Here is a 23,969-nt window from a genome sequence, read left to right on the forward strand (position 1 = left end):
TTCTAAATAGAATATTACACTGACATATTCTAAAAAATAATTTTAAAATGCAAAATAAATGGAAAAATCTAAAAATTCTTTTTTTAAATATTATTTTCGGAACTTGAATTAACTAAAAAAATAAATAAATAAATAAATAAAAATCTTTTTTTTTTTTTGAAAAATACGTGAAATATTCTAAATAGAATATTACACTGTACATATTCTAAAAATAATTTTAAAATGCAAAATAAATGGAAAAATCAAAAAATTCTTTTTCTAAATATTATTTTCGGAACTTGAATTAACTAAAAAAAAATGCGTCTCACGGTCTCACAAAATTAAGCCGTCTCACATGAACCTAACCACATATATATATATATATATATATATATATATATATATATATATATATATATATATATATATATATATATATATATATATATATATATATATATATATATATATATATATATATATATGATGTATTTGTAGTTGTATTATGTTTTCGATAAATGGTAAAAAGAAAAAAAAAAAAAAAACTAAGTTTGGTTGGCTACATATATTGATATGAGGAAAAAATATTCTTTTATTGAAAAATAAAATTGACCGCATGTCCAAAACGACTAATTTAGGACAAAATAATTAATTAAATAAACCCAAAATTATTGGTCAAAAACTTATATATTGTAAATATGTGTGTTATTTTTCTTAATATCCCACTTTATAGACATTTATATGGTTTTGTGAGTGTTTTATTACTTTCTATCATTTATAATTTTAGAATAAAATTATTGCTAATTTTATAAAATACAGATTTGATTTCAAACCATATTTCAAAGTTATACTTTTAATCTCTTATGTAATTTTATTTTTATAATTTTTGTTTTATTAATTATAGAGAAGTTTCCCATCGTAATAGTCGGGATTGATTATTGTAAGAGAAATTAAATTGATTCCTACTTTTTATGCCTACAAATGTTCCTACCCAATAAAATTATGATAAGTGTTATCTTTCCATATTTTTTAAACTAAATCATTAAGACTATATTAGGAATATATCAAATACAATTAAATTGAATGGTGATTTGTTATAATTTTAGTGGGTAGAAATAATTATAGAAATAAAAGGTAGGAGGTAATTTAATTTTAATTACTAATTGATAGTATATTGAAAATATAGATTTGGAAGTCGCGGATGTAAATACGTTAGATTTTGAAAATATTATATATTTTTCATTATTACTCCATTATTTTATGACCAAAACTTGTCCTCTCTCGTTTAAAGAACAGCACCTTTGACGAGCTCATCACCGTACGTCTTTCATTTTTCATCTTCCTCAGCTCACCAATTAGGGTTTTCAAATCTCTCGATTTCCCCAATCTTTCCAGATTACTACACGCCATGAGAGATTCGAATTTGGATCTGTTCGATCCCAGGACTGCTGTTATGGACTCTTCTGACTATACTATCGAAGTCGGTCGTGGTGACGGCGACTTCGGTTTTGCCTTCAACGATAGCAATTTCTCCGATCGTATTCTGCGTATAGAAATCATTTCAGAATCCACAGAGGCTAGGCCTGATGGCGAAGGTTGCACTAGTCTAGCCGATTGGGCTAGAAATCGGAAACGCCGGAGAGAAGATATCAAAAGAGATAATGGTAATCCGCTCCTTTTCTTGAAAGTCTTAAAACAGCAGGTCGATATCCATCGTATGTTTTTCATGATATACATGATTTAGAGAATTGTTTATGAAATTAGGATAGCGTTATAAGATGTCAAGAAAATGATGACCATTTTATGAAATCCATATCATCAGCTGGGAAGATTACCTACTGTATTCTGTGGTCATAGATTAAGTTGGGAAGATTTTGTTCTGGCGAACGGAATTTAGTTACATTCTGTCTACTGGAAAGTGAGTTAGACTCGTACATGTTTCTTATTTGTTCAAGAATGTGTTTGACGTTTTCAAGAAACACTAAACTGGTTGCAAACTGACTGAAAAACTTGTTGGCCTTGAATAATTTGAGAAACCTGTCTATTCCTTCCTACTTTTGTCTGTATACAGTTTTTCTTATATGTAATTTAGTTAAGTTAGAGATGACATGAATACTTTGCTGGGGTAGAATCAAACTTAAAAGAGCAAGCTATTACCAATTTAGATCTCTTAGATTGATCCTCGAGCTGTTGGCTAAATATGCATACGATGGAGTTCACTTGCCGAATGAGGCTTCGGGGCACATTATCATTGACTTTACTACAAGAATTAACATGACTACACTGACATTGCAAATGACTTTCCAGCTTTCACAGCTCTAGACATGGCTGCCGGACCAGAGGAACAGATTCTGAATCAGCCTGATAACATTCCTGATGATGCAGACACTGAAAACCAGGACGAGGAGACAGCAGCAATGATCGAGGAACCACCATCAGGTATCATGGTGATGGTGATTTTTTTTTTTTTTTTTTTTACTTCTGTTATGGATAATTGTTATTCATGCCAGTGTTTTGTTTTGTTTAATAGGAGATGAAGGTGCAAACGACAATGATTCAAACTGGAGCATGGAGTGCTCAACCGTTCTGAGAGTAAAAACTTTACATATCAGCTCCCCAATTTTGGCTGCAAAAAGTCCATTTTTTTACAAGGTAAAACGTCAACAGCCAAACGAGTGTCAGTGTAGTAGTAGTATATCTGGCTTTGGAATTCTTCACATTTTCCATTTACCTTCAATGCAGCTCTTTTCTAATGGGATGAGGGAGTCTGAACAACGACATGTCACTTTGCGAATCAATGCCTCTGGTACATATCTCTCTCACTGATCTGCTTATGGTTTTTTTTGGATTACAATTTTTTTAATTGTTACTAATTTTGTTTTTGGAACAGAGGAAGCTGCACTTATGGAACTACTCAACTTTATGTACAGCAATACTTTGACAGTAACAACTGCTCCGGCTTTGTTGGATGTTTTAATGGCTGCTGATAAGTTTGAGGTGGCTTCATGTATGAGGTATTGCAGCCGCTCACTGAGAAATCTTCCTATGACACCTGAATCTGCTCTTCTCTACCTCGATCTTCCGTCTAGTGTTCTAATGGCTGAAGCGGTTCAGCCATTGACCGATGCAGCCAAACAGTTCCTTGCTGTTCGTTACAAAGACATAACCAAGTAAGCTAAGATAAACATACTTTTAGTAGTTTTCTTATTAATAAAAGGGATGAAAGTAGGAAGCTAAGATAAACAAATAATGAAAGTATGTTGCTATTTTGTTGCATTTACCAATGGAATTGCAATTGGGATTCCATTCAATGGTTGCCAAAAAACTAAGGTAGATAAATGATTTATATATGTCAGGTTCCAAGATGAGGTTCTGAACCTACCTCTGGCGGGAGTGGAAGCGATCCTATCGAGCGACGATCTCCAAGTGGCATCAGAAGATGCAGTTTACGATTTCGTCCTCAAGTGGTCGCGCATCCAATACCCAAAAGTGGAGGAGCGGCGCGAAATCCTGGCGACGCGTCTGGCCCAGTTCATCCGGTTCCCGTACATGACTTGTCGAAAGCTGCGGAAAGTGATGGGCTGCAACGACTTTGAGCACGAGTTTGCCCAGAAAGTGGTGGTGGAGGCCCTGTTCTTCAAAGCGGAAGCCCCGCACAGGCAGCGGACCTTGGCGGCGGATGAGACCCCGAACCCGAACCGGCGGTTTGTGGAGCGGGCGTACAAGTACCGGCCGGTGAAGGTGGTGGAGTTTGAGCTGCCACGTCAGCAGTGTGTGGTGTACCTGGACCTGAAAAGGGAGGAGTGTGGGAACCTGTTCCCTTCGGGGAGGGTTTACTCGCAGGCGTTCCATCTAGGGGGGCAAGGGTTTTTCTTGTCGGCGCACTGCAACATGGACCAGCAGAGCTCGTTTCATTGTTTCGGTTTGTTTCTAGGGATGCAGGAGAAGGGGTCGGTCACGTTTGCGGTGGATTACGAGTTTGCTGCCCGCTCAAAGCCGACCGAGGAGTACATCAGCAAATACAAAGGGAATTATACCTTTACGGGCGGCAAGGCCGTTGGGTATCGCAACCTCTTTGCCATTCCCTGGACCTCCTTCATGGCTGACGACTCTCTTTACTTCATCAATGGGATTCTTCATCTCAGAGCCGAGCTTACCATCCGTCATTAAAAACCTTTTCCTTTCCTTTCCTTTCAATCAACTTCCCTCTCTACAATGTAAAGTGCTTGCTACTTGCTCTCTTCTTTTTTGAAAATTTCCATATTTACCTAACTGTATTATTATTATTCATCCTTTACTTTTTCTTTTCTCACGTCTATGCCTATCTATCACAAGTCTTGTTATTTTTAAGCACCAAATCTGATATATATATATATATATATATATATATATATATATATATATATATATATATATATATATATATATATATATATATATATATATATATATAATACCCTTCTTTGTTTGGGAAAAAAATCAACCGCTTACTATTGGCTATCAGTTGTGCAATCGACCCGATTCGTTAAGCTCAGATCCTATATTATGCCCATTTTTATCACCTTCTAGCATTTCTCATTCAAAGAATTACTATCCAAAAACATTTTGTAATCAACACTCTTTTTTGTCTGCTATATCACACCTCTTCAAAAATTTGCCTTTTAAGCGGTGGTTTGCCAATTCCTACTTTTACCACAAGATTTTTTAATTTTATTTAAAACTAAAATTAATTTATATAAAACTAAAATTTTCATTAAAATTAAAAAGACAAATACACTTCAAATTAAATAAAACACAAATTATAATACAACACTAGACACTTGAAATTAAAACATGGGAACATTAAAATAAAGCTTGAAATCAAAATAACATACAAGACAATTTCATTTCACATATTGACTTCATTTGTCGGACATTCACACAACTTCCCAAAACTCTACAAACCGAAAAGGTTTGTTACTTTTTGAACGGAAAGTTTGAAGAGCATTGGCTAACAACATTCTATCATTTTCATCATATAATGATGAATCATGTCTCATCCTATGAAACACAGTGTGAAATTATACTGCTACCGTGTTTGTTTTTCCATTTGACGAAGAGTTAATATTTACTTTCAGTGGTGCCCTTCACCTATTTTGCGGTTGTATTGTTGGGTGATTCTACTCCACAAAGAAGACCCATCTACGAAGTTGATGTGATTTGGAACTAAATTTACATCGACCCAAGCCAAAATGATATCTTCATCGTGTTATAAAGATGAGCCATTTTGAGAGATGAAGAAAGGTTTGAAGGTGGTGGAAAATAAAGAAAGTTAGGAGAGATGAATGAAGAAGGTTTGAATGCGGTGGAAAATAAAAAAATTGTTGGTGTTTATAATAGTTGATGAATGGTTTAAAATTTAAAATTTTTAAAGAAAAAAAAAACGGTTATATTTTGAAAAATGAGTTATTTTTTGAAAGTGTTGATCATCTCGTACTAACGTTGTTTGATTGTAACGTCAAACCTCTGTATTTCTCATCCCCGTCTCTTACCTTCGCCAAACCCATCTCTTTTTTTATATCTTTAAAGCCCACACCGCTACCATATGTTTGACCGCCACCAACATCGTCGCAATCATCTTCTATTACTACTTACAAACCTAGATCTAAAGAAAAAATGTAATTATTACAAAATGTTTTGGTGTTTTAATTGGAAAATCAAATTTAACGACTTAGGTCCACCGCAATATGTAACATATATCGTTAGGTTCTATTCTATAGATTAGTTTGAGATCTTTCCAGGTGAAATTTTATGGTGTATATTCTTGATGCAGATATGTCTTTTGTTTTTATTCAATGTTTTTTGACTTTTGCTTTATTTCAAAGATAAAGATGGTTTTGGTATTTCATCATCGATATGAATAAAAAAATAACGAAATCAATAGAAGTAATTTGATTGTTGTAACTGGCCGGAGAAGATGACATGATTTAATCAGAATGGGAAGGGAAATTGAATGAGATAAAGGGTAAAGCAACGGCGACGTAAAAAGAAGTGTCGGAGAAAAGAAAATAAATGAATGAACATTCTTTTATTAAATTGTTAAATAACTTGTTTCGGTAAATAAGTTTAAATATACCAATCGAATAAATATGTTTTTCATAAACATCTATTTGGTTAAAAACTCTATTATAATGTATAATAATTATAATTATCTAAGTAACCTGCTTACATAAGATAAAAAGTTAAAAACAGATGAATGAAAATTAAGATTTTAGTAAAGAAGCAAGATAAAAATTAAAAAACAGATGAATGATAATTAAGGTTTTAGTAAAGATGTTAATTTCTTTTTGTTTAAGAGTACTCAGTGTGGGCAACGTCAACACTCGTTTTTCTGACGTGAAGCCATGAAAACGGACTTACCACACCAAAACACTCCCCTCCCCCCTTATCTCGTTATCGTTCGTTATCACCATTCTCGTTGCCCTTCATTGCCCCCATAACAAAATGTAATGCTCGTTAAATGGTCAAGAGTAAAAAAAAATTAACTATTTTTATTTTACATATAAATACACACATATACATAATTTTTAAACAAGATAAATCTTCTCCCATCTTACACATATTTCTCTCATCTTACAAAAAACCACACTTTTCCTTTCATCCAAATATGAAGCAAAACCCGAACACCCCGCCTCCAAACACAAACAGATCCGTCCCAATGGGTTCGCACAATACGGGAGTTATATGAACCTACTCAACACAAACTCACCACAAATAACGCTTCAAGGGAACTTTTTAAATCATAACTCACCCCAATGCAACTTCCTACATCCTCTTACATGCAACAAAACTCAAATATTTAACAAAACATTTTCATCGCTTCCGTGCAACAAACAAACACACAACCACCACCCACACAACCAACGTCAGAAACTTTTCTAGAAACATAAGTGGGAGGCAGTTAGAGAGGGAAAGGGGAAGAGAAAAGGAAAAGGGAAGGCAGTCGCGGCAAGTGAAGAAGAACCTCCACAATGGTGGACACTGGAGGATGAGTTCGTGTTGGCAGTGGCGTAGTGTGGGACTTCAAGGAGTTCAATCGTAGGAAATGATATGCGAAGAGTTGGGTTTTTGGAAGTTGTGCTTGGCAATTTCCACACGTTTATGAAGAAACAGCCATATCACAATATCGATATTCTCAGTAGCAAGTAGACTCCGATCAGTCGTCGGTGCACCAAGTTTAATGGGATTTTCATGTGACTATAATCACAAAAGCAAAGTGGTGCGAATGATTTTGATGTGTACAAAGTTGCAAGGGATCAATGTCAAGTCGAAATAGGGCACGCTTTGGAGTTTGAAAAAACATAGGAGATTGTTAGACTAAATCCAAAATGGAATAAGGCGCTAACATCAACGGAGACACAATCAAATAGTTCTCGCAATTCTAGCAAAGTTCAACTAACACAATCTGATCGTCCAACAAAATGTTGATGTGCAACGTGAGCATTTGGAGTTTCTCTAGACTAGGGAAGAAAATATAGGACCACGACAAGTACAAGTGTTCTCAAAAGATGAATGAGATGGTTGAAAAGAAATATTTGGATGACTAATTTATCGTTTTTATGTTTTTAGGACTATAGTTTTTTTTTTGCGTTAAATGTTTTTGTTGTGTGTAATGTTATTTTAAGTTTTAAATGTTATGGTTAATCTAGGATTTAATTAAATTGTATGTTTCATTTTTTAAAATAATCTAACATAAATAAAAAAAACTGAAAAAAAATTTAATTGAAAAAAAAAATATTACGTGGAAAGTTGAGGGTGCTATAAGGTCGGAGGGTGCGTAGCTTCCCTCATTTTGTGTTTGTCACATTATCATTTTTTCATTGTATGCAACAAACTTCATTCATTTCTTTTTTTTTAAATAAAAATAATTGATTTTGATGATTTATAATTTTTTTAAATGAATAATAAACATAAAAATTATTTAAAAAGAAAAACCACTTCATTAATTTAAAATTACATAAAAAGATACAATAAAATAAGCAAGATTAAAAAAATAAAAACCAGAAAACAGCAAATATTAAAAAACCACAACCTAGAAAACATAATTAGTATCAAAATTTAAAAAAAAAATACGTCACTTGGAATCGCCGTCCTCATCATCAACATCATCGTTATCGTCATTTTCATCAAGATCATTCTCGGTGTTGTCATTGAAATCCTCGCTCTCGACGAAATATTTGAATCCTCATATGATCCGTCAAACAAATCGTGTCAATACTTTGTCGGCGGCTGAATATGAGCCCTGTAAACGTGCTCCAACAAATCGGCACGAAACGCATGATGAATATTAAAAAACCACAACCTAGAAAACATAATTACTATAAAAAAAAAAAATACGTCACTTGCAATCGTCATCCTCATCATCGACATCATCGTTATCGTCATTTTCATCAACATCATTCTCGTCGTTGTCATCGAAATCCTCGTTCTCGACGAAATATTTGAATCGTCATATGATCCGTCAAACAAATCATCGTGTCAATACTCTTTTGACGGCTGAATATGAGCCCTGTAAACGTGCTCAATCAGATCGGCACGAAGGCGTGATGAATGTTGCGATTGTTTACTTCTCTTCTATTTGCCCTATACTTTTGGGTACCAATGGCTACTCCTTTGACATTTGGCAAAACTTCGTTTTCATTGTATCGACATATTGCTTTTACTTCGTCTTCAAGAATCATATGATGCATGCATACATTACGTGTTGCAACATTCTCACTTCATATGACTGTGCCTGAATGCTAGTACTCGCCAATGCCTCTTGAGTACACCAAATGTCCGCTCCACGTCCTTCCTAACAGAGTCTTATGCCTCTTTAAACTTTTTTCTTTTTTCGTCATTCGGACATGTAAACGATTTCACAAAAACAGATAAGGGAGGATATATATCGTCAGTAAGATAGTACCTGCACTTATATGCTACCCCATTTGCTTGAAAAGGTACATCATGTGACTTTCCAAGGTAGATATCGTTGAATACCAACGACTCATCTAGAACATTGATGTCGTTGTTTACACCGGCTAGATCAAAGAATGCATGTCATATCCATAGATCATGTGATGCGATTGCTTCTAGAATAATTGTAGGCTCTTATTGGTTGCCTCGCATGTACCGACCACGCTATGCATTGGGGCATAATGACCAAGACCAATACCTGCAATTGATACTACCTAGCATTCATGGGAACCCACTCTTACCTTCATGCATCGTGTATAATTGTTGGGCATCGTTGATAATTGGGTTGCGCAAATATTGTTGCCCATACACCAAAGTAATAGATTTGAAGAACTGTTACACACACACACACTCCCGTACGGTACAATCGAACATCCTTAAATACTCATCCCATTTATCCTTGCCTATGTCGTATGCTAACTAATAAATTGTGGCTGTGCATATTTGAATTTGAGAGACTTTTTTGCATCTCACATCCAGCTTCCATTTGAAACATGGAAAACGGCCTTCCAAATCGCCAACAATACGGAAGAATAGCTCATTCCTCATCCGGAACCGCCATCGAAACTTTTCAGGGTACACAGTGTCATTTGCAAAGTAGTATTTTGTAAGATGATTGTGTCTGACTTCACGATCTCTACACAACAACAATTTTCTTGTTTTAGGTCATGGACGTGAAGTTTTGCCTTGTCGGTTTTGAAAGTATGCAATAGTCTTCACCATGACGGAACCAATAAACAATGCATCCTCTTGAGCTGTCGAATCGAATGACGAAGATGATGACATGAAATATAATGTTGGGTCGGGTTATTTTTTATAGTGAGGAAAAAAAGAATTAATATATATATATATATATATATATACATTTGATATATTTAAACATATTACCATTGCCAATAAAAAAATAAAAATAAAAAATTAACATCAGACAGTGTCTCCGTAAGGTTACAGCTGAGCATTTTACTGCAGCAGTGAAAGTGTTATGCTCATCAGGTGTTGCGACATACAATGGTGATACTATTCAAGCTTTGGAGGACAAACACCCTTTCAGGCCACCCTCATCCATGTCGAGCCCCATAATTTTTGAACCTCCCCTTGTAGTAGACTATGACTGTGTATTTGGTTGCATCAAATCTTTCCCTAAAGGAACTTCTTGTGGAAGAGATGGCTTGAGGGCTCAACACTTCCTGGATGCCCTTTGTGGAGAAGGGTCTACTATAGCCACAAATCACATACATGCTATCCGTTCGTTGGTTAATTTATGGTTAGCGGGAAGATGTACGACCATTTTGGCAGAGTTTATTGCATCCGCTCCTCTCACGCCTCTGCTCAAACTTGACAACGAGATCCGTCCAATGCAGTACGCACTATATGGAGTCGTCTGGTTTCCAAGGTTGCCATGAGAGGCGTGGGTAAAGAAATGGCCAAGTACCTTAATGATTTTCAGTTTTGGGTTGGTGTGTCCGGGGGTGCTGAGGCTGTGTTACACAATACCAATAGGGTGTTAAGTGAACACCATGCTGATGGGTCTCTTGCAATGCTAACAGTGAATTTCTCGAACAACTTTAACCTGGTGGATGGATCAGAATTGCTCCATGAGGTTAAGAGGATGCGCCCTTTTATTTCTTTGTGGGTGAATTTCTTGTATGGGCAAGCTGCTAGACTTTATATCGGAGACCAACATATATAGCCTGCCACTAAGGTGCAACAAGGCAATCCCTTGGGCCCTCTTCTTTTTGCCCTCGTTTTGCACCCGCTTGTGCACAAGATTATAGACAATTGTAAGCTCCTTCTCCATGCTTGGTATCTAGATGATGGGACTGTCATTGGGGATTCAGAGGAGGTGGCTAGAGTGTTGGACATTATTCGGGTGAATGGTCTAGGTTTGGTCTTGAGTTGAACATCAAGAAAACGGAGATTTTTTGGCCTTCCTGTGATGGTAGGAAGCTTCGTGCTGATTTATTCCTAACGGACATAGGGAGACTTCTTTTGGGGGTAAATGTGACACCCGATTCCTGGTACGCATCTAATTCAAGCATTCTTATGTTTTTCTTTGGGACTTGACGAGTTAGATGCCCAACTCGTCGAGTAGAGTCGAGATCCGCGGACAGTTTAAGTGACCTACTCGACGAGTTGGGAGATTGACTCGGCTAGTAGGTGTTGTTTGAGTGAAACCCTAAATTTGAGGGTTTGCACCCTATTTAAACACCTTATCTTAGCCTCCATCGTCCCTATCACTTCCAGAAAGTTGTATATCAAAACCCTAGCCATTTTTTTTGTGTCCTAAAGCCATTTTGGTGCATTTGATGGATTGTGATGCTTGAGAAGAAGAAAGAAACTTGAGAGTTCGAGTTGGGGCTTGGAGATCCAGAGATTTTGGTCTATTTCCAACTCAATCTAGGTAAAATGCCCCTGTCTTGGTCTTCTATGCGTTTATTCATCCTTAGGGCTTGGATTTTGGGTACCTTTAGGGCTTTCCAAACGATTTTCGGATGTGTGAAGTGTTATGTGGAGTCTTGACTTCAGATCTGAGTCATTGGAGGGGTCTCATGGAATAAAGGTGACAACTCTATGGCCATGAGAGCCCCATGCATCTTGTAGAACACCTTTTATGGCTTTTTGAGCCAAAGATCCCATGCATGTGCACCAAGGTTGGAACTTTACGTGTAAAATGGACATTAGGAGGCCAGATCTATGATTTTGATGTGTTAAGACCAAAGTTCTAAAAAGCTCGCCATGGCACGCCAAGGCTCCAAGGATTGTATGTGTTGCCAAGCTTTTCCAAAACGCCGCCTTGACTTATATATGTGAATAAAAATAAATAATAGTTGAAAATACATATAAAAATATGAATTATATACAAAATTGTCGCCTTAAGTCACGTCTTACAAATGACGTGACTCGCTAAGGCTCGGAAAAGCTTGAGGCTTAACATTGCCGCCAAGTCACGCCTTACGTTATTTAGAACCATGGTTAAGACCCATTTAAATCAACTGTATAGTAATGATCAAGGATGGACTCGACGATTCGGGGTGTAATGACCACCAAATCCTTTCTGTCGATGGACCAGATGATAGTGTGGAAGGTTCCTCAGTTGTTTAGGCTCATAAGGGACCTGGGAATCATGGGACTTGACGAGTGTTTGAGCAAACTCGGCGAGTCCAAGACAATCTCCCAATCTTTGAAGATGAACTCAACGAGTTGTTCATACAACTCGGCGAGTCATAAACTGCACGCATTCATATGCTAAAGATGAACTCGACGAGTTCAAGAAAGAACTCGTCGAGTCGGTTGAAGATTGACTAAAGTGTTATTGAAGGTGAACTCGTCGAGCTCTTGCTAGACTCGACGAGTGGGGACGGGTTTGTAGTATTATGTGGACGAGGGGACTCGGGGAGTTGGCGGACCAACTCGGTGAGTCTGGTCAACCAAAGAGTTGACCTGACCTGGGTTTGACTTTGAATTGGATTCAAGATTGACCCTTGTAGGGGTTGTGAATACAAATTGATAACTTAGCAAGGTTGTCGTGTAGGGATTGAGGAGTCTAGGGGAGCCGACTTTCACACCGAGGACAATACAAACACTACATGACATCGAAGTGAGTTACCTTCCAGTAGGGGTGGGTCTAAGGCTACAATGTCGACCCACCAACAAGAGTAATTACTAGATAATTGTCTTCATGATAATTATATTGGTATGCTTATGAGATATGCTTATGTGTTATGATTATGTGTTATGATTATGTGTTATGCTTATGAGATATGCTTATGCGATATGCTATGTGAGTTAGTGGTAGTAGCAGGGAATAGCTTTTCCCTGACTCGGTCGTTAGGATCGAAGGGTAAGTCAGTACCCCAGATATGCATGACCGTGTGATTATATTTTGTTATTGTATGATAGAGGTAGGGGTGAAATAGTCCCTGTTGCCGGTTGAGATAGACCGTAGGGTAGTCGGCACCCCATAATGGCTTGACATGGGTAGGTCAGCACCCCATAATGGCTTGACATGGGTAGGTCGGGCACTCCAGAATTGCCCGACAGTATGTATGGTATGTGGTATGATGGGGGAACTCACTAAGATTTGTGCTTACAGTTTTAGTTTTGGTTTCAGGTACCTCTTCATCCAAGGGGAAGGAGTTGGCGGCGTAGCAGCGCATCACACACACACATGATTTATACAAAGAGTCTGATTTTCATAACTTTGATGACATGGTTTTCAAACACGTTGTTATGTTTTATTTGTAAATTGTTATGACAATGGCAATATTTGGTAAACTATATTATGTATATCTTAATTAAAAATGAAATTTTTGGCCTAAAAAATTGGGATGTTATAGTGAAGCTCCTTGGGGGGGAGGGGAGGGGGCTGTTAGCAGAGACGCAGGGTTTATTAGTGGGCTGGCCATGAAGAGAGCAGTCAATGTTGTTGATTTGATGGGTCTTCTTCTACAACTATATGACCCGCAAAGTGAGCTCCTTTTGCTTTGATCATGTATGGGCATTGCAAAACTTTTCTTTGGTTTAAGGACATGCCAGCCAGTGCACATAGAAGAGGCAACTTTGTTCTTTGACAAAGGATTGCACAGGTCTATTGAGGATATGGTGGTATGTGGAGGCCTCTTCTTTGGAGACATTCAGCGGCGTCAGGCTTCCTTACCTATTCGATTCGGTGGTTTGGATTTGTACTCGGCATACGAGGTTTCCTCCTACGTATTTGTAGCCTCGAGGGACAATTTTGAGCATAACAAGACCACATCTTACATGACAGTGACATATGTTGTATGGACTATAATTACCTATGTGTTATGCCTCGTCTTCGTGATACGATTACGGGATTTGACTGTAGAGGTTTCACTAATAAGGACACCGCCCCCTAAATCCCAAAAAGCATTGGCGTGTGCCAGTTTTAGCAAAATCGTCAAAGATATGGAAGTTGACTTCGACATGACTGTTAGATAGAAACCAGTTTTTGAGTGTCTTCGGGCACCTCATGCTTACGATTTTCTGCTAACTATCCCTATTGACGGCCTTGGCCAACATATGTCTCCTGTGGAGTACTGAACTATCATTCGTTACCGCGTCATGATTCCTCTATTCTTAATTGACAAGATATGACCAGTTTGCCTCAAGACATGTTTGGACACCTTTGGGGAACATGCAGTTAATTGTAGAGAACTGGTTTCAAGTACAGACATGATGTGGTTAGGGATGTTCTATTTGATGCTTGTCGGCATGCTGATATTTTTGCGAAGAAAGAAGCGCCCGTGAACTTTTTGACGGACTCGCATGATTGAAGATCCACACTTAGACCGGTTGATATTTTGGTCTTTGGATGATTAGGATGGAAGCACACGTGTGTGGATCTTATTAGGGTCTATCCTCTCGTCGGTTTGAGGAGCGGGAGTTTCACAACAGGGCATGCCGCTTTGAAAGCCGCTGCGTGCAAAGTAGCAAAATACGAGAATGCATGTATAAGAAATCAACATGTGTTTGTACCTTTTGCACTTGATACATTTGATTTTTCTCGCACCAGAGGCGGTGAAGCTCCTCAACAAAGTCTAATAAGTCATTCATTCTAATATCATATATTTTAGATTAACAGATGTTGTTTCCAAAAGAATTAATTTTGTCATTCAGAAAAGCTAGCGGCGCAGCTTGTTGACCGTTTGCCTTCCATTGATATGTATTTAACTATATTATTCACAATGAAGAATCAAATTACATCGATAAAAAAAAATCCACCAATAGGAAGAGGAGAGAAGGTGCAGCAGCTAGTTCCTTCACATCTTCTCCGCACAACCATTCCCGCATCGCCGATGTTGTGTTCCGGTGTGCAAGAAAGCCTCCCTTAACGCCACCCCGTTGCATTCCGTTGGGTCTAACTAGTTGCCAATTTCCTTTTTTTTTTGTCATGACATGTTACATGACAATGTAATAACTAGTTGTCGACTGAAAATTAATTTCGAAACTAAACGACTTTTCACGTTTGCTTTGCTTACACGCCACGTAATCACGTATATACGGCCTCATCGGCTATATATACATACTAAAACACGCAGATACCTTTACCTTTAATAAATCAGATCAAAAAAGCTAGGGTTTTATCGAACGCAGATACTAAATCCACAGTCGTCATGCCGAAGAACAAGGGAAAGGGAGGCAAAAACCGCAAGAGAGGAAAGAACGAAGCCGACGACGAGAAGCGTGAGCTCGTATTCAAGGAAGACGGTCAGGAGTATGCCCAGGTGCTCCGTATGCTCGGAAACGGCCGTTGTGAGTCCATGTGTATTGACGGCACTAAGCGTCTCAGCCATATCCGTGGTAAGATGCACAAGAAGGTCTGGATCGCAGCTGGAGATATCATCCTTGTTGGGCTTCGTGATTACCAAGACGATAAGGCGGATGTCATCCTTAAGTATATGCCGGATGAGGCAAGGTTGTTGAAGGCGTACGGTGAGTTGCCGGAGAATATAAGGCTTAATGAGGGTATTGTTGGTGGACTTGACGACGAAGAGGATGGCGCTGGTGATGATTATATCGAGTTTGAAGACGAAGACATCGACAAAATCTAGGGTTTGTAATTCATCCGTTTCTCTTACGATACGAATTCCAGTTTTTGCTTGATTATTGAGACTGCTTAAATAGGGTGTTTTTAATGATCCCCTTTCGATCTGAATCCCGTGTCCGTGAGGTCTGTGTATTTACAAAAAGACTTCTTCTACACAACAAAATTAAATACATACATGCTCAGATAAAAATACAACTTTTTTCTACAAAATTAATTTCTCAATCGGATGCCTAATTTATTTACACAAAGTATTGTTGTCTAATTTCTGAATTCTGGCTTCCGCAGTTTTCAAATTGTGATGGAATGAACAAAATTGAGTCTGAGGGGAGTTGGGAAAAATTGATGGTTTGTAAGAAGACCTTTTCACCTCGTTTAATCTAATTTGTAAGATTTAAGTTTTGTTGAAGATTATATGGAACGTTTCTCTTCTGTAATGCTACTTTAGAGGGGCAATTTTATGCCTTATGATGTGAGTTGGTTGGGGAGCAATATTATCTTGTCTATGACAAACTCTACTCTATGTGAAAATCATAATTGTTGAATGTTGAAGCATTTTGACATAAAATTATCAGATGCTTCTCTTAAAATGACTAGTAGTATTATGTTGCGTTTAATCGGTTGTAAAAGCAACCAGAGTGGATAGATTGATATAATTTTTTTTGAAGCATTTTGACATTAAATTAATTATCAGATGCTTCTCTTAAAATGACTAGTATTATGCTTCTCTTGTTCCTTCCTTCCATCTCTCTTTCTCTTAATCGTTTCAAGCACACGCAATAAGCATATTGATATGAGTGGGTGGGTACCTCTTCCCTTTCTTGAAAGCATGTCTGTTAAAGCAATCGTGGTGACTATAGTTCAAGGGCGCATAGCTTTCTGATTCTATAGCATTTTGCTCGACCACTGCAATCTCAACACTACCAATTATGTATAAAGTTTCTCGCATGATCAAAGATTAAGGCAGGCAGGGTATGGTCACTATATGCCTATTAGAAAAGTGACGTCGACACTCAACACAACATTATCTTCACATCCCTTCTACCAGATTACAAAACTTTAGAAATGATCACAATTCCACATCATCAATGCTTATTTATTTATTTATTTTATAAATTATCATTTAACCCATGCTACCAAAAACCAATAGCAACCAAGAAATAAAGTTTAAACATCATTTTTTTATTTTTTTTTCTCGGGAATCTAGTAGTCTAGAATTGTTTAGGTCAATTAAACCAGGTTTAACCCACATAAAAATTAGTCCAATAGAAGTGTTTGTAGCCCACTTAAAGCCCAACCTTTTGATTATGTGCCTTATTTTCAGTTTTCTTTCTTTCCCATTTGCCGCCACACAAGAAATTGCACACACACACACACATGTGTGTGTCCTTTTTCTTCTTCTTTGTCCGAAAATTTGTAGGTTCTGGTTCTGGTTTGTAGTCACCAACCTTGTGAGGAGTATCATTAAATTCCTTGATGATATATATCACCACTAGCAAAAAAATTCTTTCACAGCACCAACAACAGACCACGTAGCTTAGCAGAGTAGAGTACCCAGGAGCCTTGTCATCTTCAATGTCAAAAAGGGCATCCACATCCTTAATTTCTTCATTTGTGACAATCTTAACTTTTTAACAAGAAGACTGGATTTGGAAGATCAATAGCAGAGTAAGGCTGTTCAGATCCAAGGAAAAGCTTAAACTACTTAACAAACTCATTGCAAGCATCTTCACCTTCTAACCAATTGCCAATAGAATCCAACAGACTCAATTCTGTTTTTCTTCGTTTTCCTTTTTAACAATCACCCTTCAACCAATTGATTTTCACCTTTTGTTTCAAAAAAACATTCTTCTTTAAAATAAGCTTTATTCAAATGTTTTAAACAAGCAGCAGCTAACTGAACATTTAAAGGATCACCATCAAGTTTCAACTGAATAGCATCCAGCCCTTATGAGAAAAGCGACCTTGGTTCCATAAAAGTTTGCAAATTGTTTTTTTTTTGAGAATTTTAAGCATTTGAGCAAAGTGAAACATACATTTTGATCCACCTTATTCCACAACTTTTCCACCATTTGAGCAAAGAGTAAGGACATTGGAGAATTTAAAGGGTTTCTTTTGGTTTTTTATTTGGAATAAAGGAGTTAATAAAAACAGAGAGAGGCTGGTGTGAAAATGATTATAGAGGGCAATATGGTCTGCTTTTTTTTTTTTTAATGGTACCTGTTTCAAATATTATATGTGAAGTTTCGAGGTTATTGTTGGCCGAGGGTTTATTGGAAAATTCTAAATAAGGGAAATAATTGGAGCTGGTACAGGAAATAATTTTTTTTTTCTTCATAATTTGCGATTGGGCTCAATGGTAGACACGTGGATATAAGGATGCGGTTTGATTTCTTATGGGTCTGGTGCAGCATTTTGTTTTCAATTATTTCTTGTATAAAATTATTTTGTTAGCCCTTGAAGATAATGGATAAGGTGAAGATAATGGAGAGCGATGGCTTAAAGATTATAGAAATGGCAATGTTCTTTTGTTGATAAAGAAAAAAGATGAGGGAAAAAGGAAAGTTGGTTGCTAAAAATGGGTGCTTTTGGAGTTGGATAATTTCTTGTCTTGATTTTTGTAGATTAATTACTTTGAAGAATTTTGATGATTCTCAAGATTTATTTGGGCCGATTATGCTTAGAGTTTATGGTTTTATCATTCAAGCTTTGGTTATTATTATAGAGTATGAATCCAATTTTGCTTTATGTTTCCATATGAGCTTGTTGATTTCTAAAGTTTTTCAAGTCAGGAAGAAAAGATGGAGGTTGCGTTTTTTGAAGCATGGAAAAATTGAAGACATAAAAGTGGATTATTTTTGGCTATGGAATTGGTTGGTGGTTCATAAAAGTGGGGCCATAAGATATGTTTCACTTGCCTAAAATAGTTAAATGGCCATCTATTTTATTTTTACTTTACTACTCATGTTCCCATCCATCATCACAATCTCTTCTTTCATTTACAGCCATCATCTCTGCACTAATCTCCAACAATTTTTTTTTTTTTTTTTTTTTTCCAAAAAATGGTCATAGAATATGTTTTACACATGCATTTAAAAAAAATAAGATATAATGTAAATGTAATAAGAATGAGACTATGACATCTCAGTTATGATACGTTCACACTTATCGTCCAAGACCTGCACAACTTTAGTAAATAGCACCTCCGGTGGCAATGCTCTTGTCGATTCTACTGTAACCGAACCACAAAATAAAAATTAAAATAATAATCATTAATATAATATAATCAAAGTAGAATGCTATTTGTTGCACTTATAGATAAAATGATCTTTGACACGTCGAAGTGTCATCTTTCCTCCCATCCAGGCTCCCTAATGCATTCCCTACAAAGAGTACAAGGCCTTGGTCCAATCCAAGGTTCTAAAAAGTTCGTTATGGCTCAAAGGCTTGTATCTGTCGTCAAACTTTACCAAAACGCCGCCTTAAAACATATATGTGTATAAAATAGAATAATTGTTGAAAATACATATAAAAATATTAATTATATACAAAATTGTCGCTTTAAGTCACGCCTTACAAACGACATGTCTCGCCAAGGCTCGGAAAAACTTGAGGCTTGACATTGCCGCCAAGTCACGTCTTATGTTATTTAGAACTCTGGTCCAGTCACAGTTGCCCTCTTCTTACCTGTCCCATCATTTCAACAATTACAATCAAGGGAAAATGTCATTGTAGCCCCACGGACTTACATATTTTGGTTTAAAAGGTCATTTATGTTATTTTTTTAGCTTTATAAGGGCATGAATTAACATTTAATCGGCTAATTTGGGATTTTTACCCAATTCAACCGGTTTCCTTGCCTAGTCATCATCCAACTAAGTTAGCGAGTCAACTCACCCGACTCGGATTACACATCAATGACTCACGACCGAGTCGGCTTGCTTGGGCCCTAAGGGTTCAATGGCCCCCTACTATATAATTGAAGGGTTTGTTGGACAAAAACCCTAAACTTTTGTTACCACTTCTGGCCAAACACTAGCTGACAACCGATAATACAATACTCGCTTTGCCCTTCACAGTCTTCCATGGATCCTACCCCACCACCATCACCAGATACTATAAACTCTGATAACTCGATAAGCTCAACAGACAGGCTTAACTTGAACGATTTGCACACGATCTTCTATGATTGTTGTGAAAAGATAGCTGAGCAAAAAGGTCAGGTGGAGCGTATGAAGGAGGAGATGGGTCGCGATTACCTTCATTCTAGGGTGGATGTCCTTAACATGTAGCAAAGGTTCGAAAATGTTAAGAAGCAGATTAAAGCAATTGCACTGTTGGTTGTGGGTGTTGTCGTCATGATGCTCCTGCTAATGATTTTCATCGTTCACTTGATAATCTACAAGCAAATCTCATGGAAGTGGTTTGCAGTGGTATGATAATATGGTGCCCATAATCTATTGGTAGGTTTAATGGTTTTTTTTGTCATATATGTTATTAGGATTATGTGTGCTCGTTTTTGTTAGTGGTAATCCAGTTTGTGTAGGTAGTGGTACTCTAGTGGTGGTTGTAATGGTAATTTATGGATGTATTTTGAAGTCTTGCTTACCTATAACAAGCGTTTTGGTATGATCTTGATGAAATCTAAATGGATTGAATATGTTATAATTTGTTGCGTTCATTGTTGTTGATTAAGGGTAACGATTTGGTTGCCTTATTTAATGATAATTAATTGTGTTTGGTACACCAACTATGACAGATGTGCATGAGGTCAAACAAAGGGGTATTTTCATCATTTCCTCTTTATAAGTGCTTTACTTCCTTACTCGGCAGTAGCTTTCTTTTTCCCTGTTATTGTTTGCATTTTGAAGCAAAGAGCTCGCGTAATTAACGAAGCAAAAATAGTGGAATGCTCGTGTGGATGTTTCGCCATAATAAGAATGTCTTCCACTCCTTCCAACCCTGGAAGACCCTTCTATGCTTGCCCCACTAAGGTGTGTGTTAGTTTGTTTATTAGGCGCATGTAGCCCTAGTTTGTTAGTTTGTTCCATTCTCATGTTCTCACTCGAAAATTGATTTTGTTAGGGACCTCGTAATGGTATTATTTGTTGGGTAGAAGAAGCAGACACTAAGAATATGAGTGTTGAAGCAATTATGATTGCAGGTTTCGCTAGGTCAAAAAGAAGCTTGAATCAAAGATGTAACATCCCAAAAATCGAGACCAAAGTTTTTTTTAATTATATTACTTGTAAAATTATTTGAGGAAAAACATTACCGATATCACATCAAACCACAAAACCATAGTTACATGTCTCAAAACCAAAATGTCAAATAGTATAATGTCAGAGTACAATCATAGGGTTTTCAAATGCGGAATCATGTGTGTGCGATGCGCTGCTACCCTACCGGATCCTTCCCCTTAGATGAAGAGGTACCTGAAACCAAAACTGAAAACCGTAAACACAAAGCTTCGTGAGTTCCCTCATCATACCACATACCAAATAATAGTGCATATTCCTCGGTATCTTTCAACTGGTAGCCGGGAACTAAACCCCCATTCAGTATCTTTCAACCAGTAACCGAGAGCTAACCTCTCCTTTGGTATCCTTCAACCGGTAACCAGGAGCTAACCTCCCCCTCGGTATCTTTCAACCAGTAACGGGTGACTATTTCACCCCTACCGCTATCACATGATAATGTAACATGATGATACTGCTAGGCATGCATGGGTACTATCCACCCCTTCGATATCTTTCAACCGGTAACCGGGGACTATCCCACCCATACCAATACTACACATATATCATAGCATCCTAGCACATAACATAACAGATTCAACATACCAGACGATTATCACAAAGACAATCATCTTTACTATTTACCCCTGCTAATAGGCCGGCCTTGGTGCCTTAGACCCATTTCTACTAGAAGGTAACTCACCTCGATGTCGTGTAGTGTCTGAACTGTCCTCGGTATGGAAATCAACTATTCTCGACTCCTCAATCCCTACACAACATCCCCTCTACATTACTATTTCATACTCATAACCCTTACAAGGGTTACTCAAATCCAAGTCAAACTCAAGGTCAAAACCCTGGTCAAAGTCAATGTAGCACCTGGTTCCTGGTATGTATTCTTGATTATTAACTCTCCTTATGTATTGTATTTTAATCTTGGACTCGGCGAGTTGAAGGACTAACTCGCCGAGTAGAAGCAGGTCTAGACACGGGATCAGTTCTGTCTACTCGGCGAGTAGGCCCGTGGGACTCGGCGAGTAGACCTTGTCTGGACTAAAACCCTAACACGGGTGTTTGCACCCTATTTAAACGATCTAACCCAGCCTCCATTTCCCCTAGCACTCACAGAGGTCTGTAGAACGAAACCCTAACCCTTTGTGTCCTTGTGGGTGATCTTTTTAGCATTGTGAAGGTGGTTTGGAGCTTGGGAGAAGAAGGAGAAGGTTGAGGAGTGCAAGAAGAGAAGAAGATCCGGAATCTACTCTGTGAGGGGATTCTATTTAGGTAGAAAAGTTCTTACCTTGATCTTTAGTTCATTAAACCCCCCTCTTGTCCCTAAAAAGAGGTTTTAAGCCCTAAGAACCCAAATCTCTATGTGTTTATGGTTAATGTTCTGCAAGGAATTCGGATTTGGACCTTTAGGACATCCTAGTAGCATAAAGTCTCTGTGGTTGAAGTGATTGAGGTCCCTATTGAGTGTAGGACCTCTTAAAGAGCTTGAAATTGCATGTTTGAGCTCATTAGGTCGTGCATGCACGCAAAGTTTGCAACTTTACGTGGTAAACATGCCCTAGGACCATAGATCTGTGGTTTTGAAGCATTGCATGTCTCAGATCTGGCCTACTTGGGAAATGGGTCGAGGAACTCGGCGAGTTCTATGAAGATGGTCTTAGACTCGGCCAATTGGATGAACAACTCGGCGAGTCCTATGAAGAATGCCAGGAGCTCGTCGAGTTGTTCTTCAAACTCTGCGAGTCGGTACTCGAGTCGGCCCCATAGTCCCGAGTGGTGAGTCGAGGGTGACTCAGTGAGTGGGGAGAGGGACTTGGCGAGTAGGACCGGATTAGTAAAGGAAGGACTCGACGAGTTGCTCGCAGAGTCGGTGAGTCCAGTCAACTGGAAGTTGACTTTGACTTGGATTTCGACTTGGTTAAGGGTAAAAGGGTCATTTTACCCTAAGTACATCTAGCAGTGTTTGACTGATTGTTTTGTGGGAATTATAGCCGGAGGGCGTCCGCAGCAGCAGTAGACAATCAGTTTCCGATCAGATCAGCATCTACTTTGAGGTGAGTTACCTTCTAGCAGCGGTGGGTCTACGGCCACAATGTCGGCGCACCAGTAGGAGTCGTTTGTAGATGATTGTTTCTGTGATACTCATCTAAGGGATTACTACTACCTGTGTTGTATTTATGTGCTAGTGACAGTAGGGGGATATAGTCCCCAAGATATCCGGTTGGTAGGGCCGAAGGGGTAGTCATACCCAACCATGTTAGATAGATTCTGATATTGTGATACATGTTATGTGGTAGTAGTAGAGGGGAGAAATAGTCTCCCCAGTATCCGGTCGAGAGGACTGAAGGGGAGGTTAGCACCCAGATATGCTAGGCAATATCTGGTCGAGAGGACCGAAGGGGAGGCCAGCACCCAGGTATGCTAGGCAGTATCCGGTCGAGAGGACCGAAGGGGTAGGTCGGGCACCCATATATGCCTGGCAATTTATGTATGTATGTGATTATATGGTATGTGGTACAGTGGGGGAACTCACTAAGCTTCGTGCTTACAGTTTTCAGTTTTGGTTTCAGGTACCTCTTCAGCTAAGGGGAAGGAGCCGGCGCGGTAGCAACATATCACACACACTCTTGTTTCCGTAGTTATGAGTTATTTCTAGGATTGATACTCTGATATTTTGGTTGTTTACATGTTGTGGATTTCAAATTTGGGTTTTCAATGTGAAATGGTTTAATTAAACAATGTTTTAATCATTAGTGTTTTCTAAGTAAGATTTTAAAAACGAAATTTCTGGACGGGAAAATTGGGACGTTACAGTCAACTTTGGTCAAAGTCAACATTTGGTTGACTAGACTCACCGAGTTGGTTCACCAAATCGTCGAGTCCCCTCGTCCATGAAAAGCTACAACTTCATCCCTACTCGTCGAGTCTAGAAAGAGCTCAACGAGTTAGCCTTCAGCGACACATCAAACGTTCTTCAACCGACTCGTCGAGTTCATCCTTGAACTCGTCGAGTTCATCTTCATCCTTATGAAGGAGTTCAGTCTATGGCTCACCGAGTTCCCATTGAACTCGTCGAATTTGTCTTCATGAGGTTTGGACATTGCTTAGAACTCGCCGAGTCCGCTCATGCACTCGCTGAGTTCCATGGTTTCTAGGTCCCCAATGAACCTAGAAAACTGAGT

General features: G+C 38.1%; 2 protein-coding genes across 2 annotated transcripts; both read left to right on the top strand.

The window, feature by feature from the left end:
• Positions 1-1,235: 1,235 nt before the first annotated feature.
• Positions 1,236-4,291, top strand: LOC145004773 (BTB/POZ domain-containing protein POB1-like). Its single transcript, XM_078963760.1, has 6 exons — positions 1,236-1,643; positions 2,287-2,418; positions 2,510-2,631; positions 2,722-2,785; positions 2,870-3,149; positions 3,336-4,291. The coding sequence occupies exons 1-6, from the start codon at positions 1,388-1,390 to the stop codon at positions 4,147-4,149; spliced, it is 1,668 nt and encodes a 555-aa protein (XP_078819886.1). The 5' UTR covers positions 1,236-1,387; the 3' UTR covers positions 4,150-4,291.
• A 10,733-nt stretch (positions 4,292-15,024) lies between these two features.
• On the top strand, positions 15,025-16,083 carry LOC145005436 (eukaryotic translation initiation factor 1A-like). The gene is made up of 2 exons (XM_078964517.1): positions 15,025-15,546; positions 15,827-16,083. The coding sequence occupies exon 1, from the start codon at positions 15,108-15,110 to the stop codon at positions 15,543-15,545; it is 438 nt and encodes a 145-aa protein (XP_078820643.1). The 5' UTR covers positions 15,025-15,107; the 3' UTR covers position 15,546; positions 15,827-16,083.
• The last annotated feature ends 7,886 nt before the right edge of the window (positions 16,084-23,969 follow it).

Source organism: Lactuca saligna, chromosome 7 (assembly GCF_052625555.1).
Source record: "Lactuca saligna cultivar CGN05327 chromosome 7, ASM5262555v1, whole genome shotgun sequence".
Classification (NCBI taxonomy): domain Eukaryota; kingdom Viridiplantae; phylum Streptophyta; class Magnoliopsida; order Asterales; family Asteraceae; genus Lactuca; species Lactuca saligna.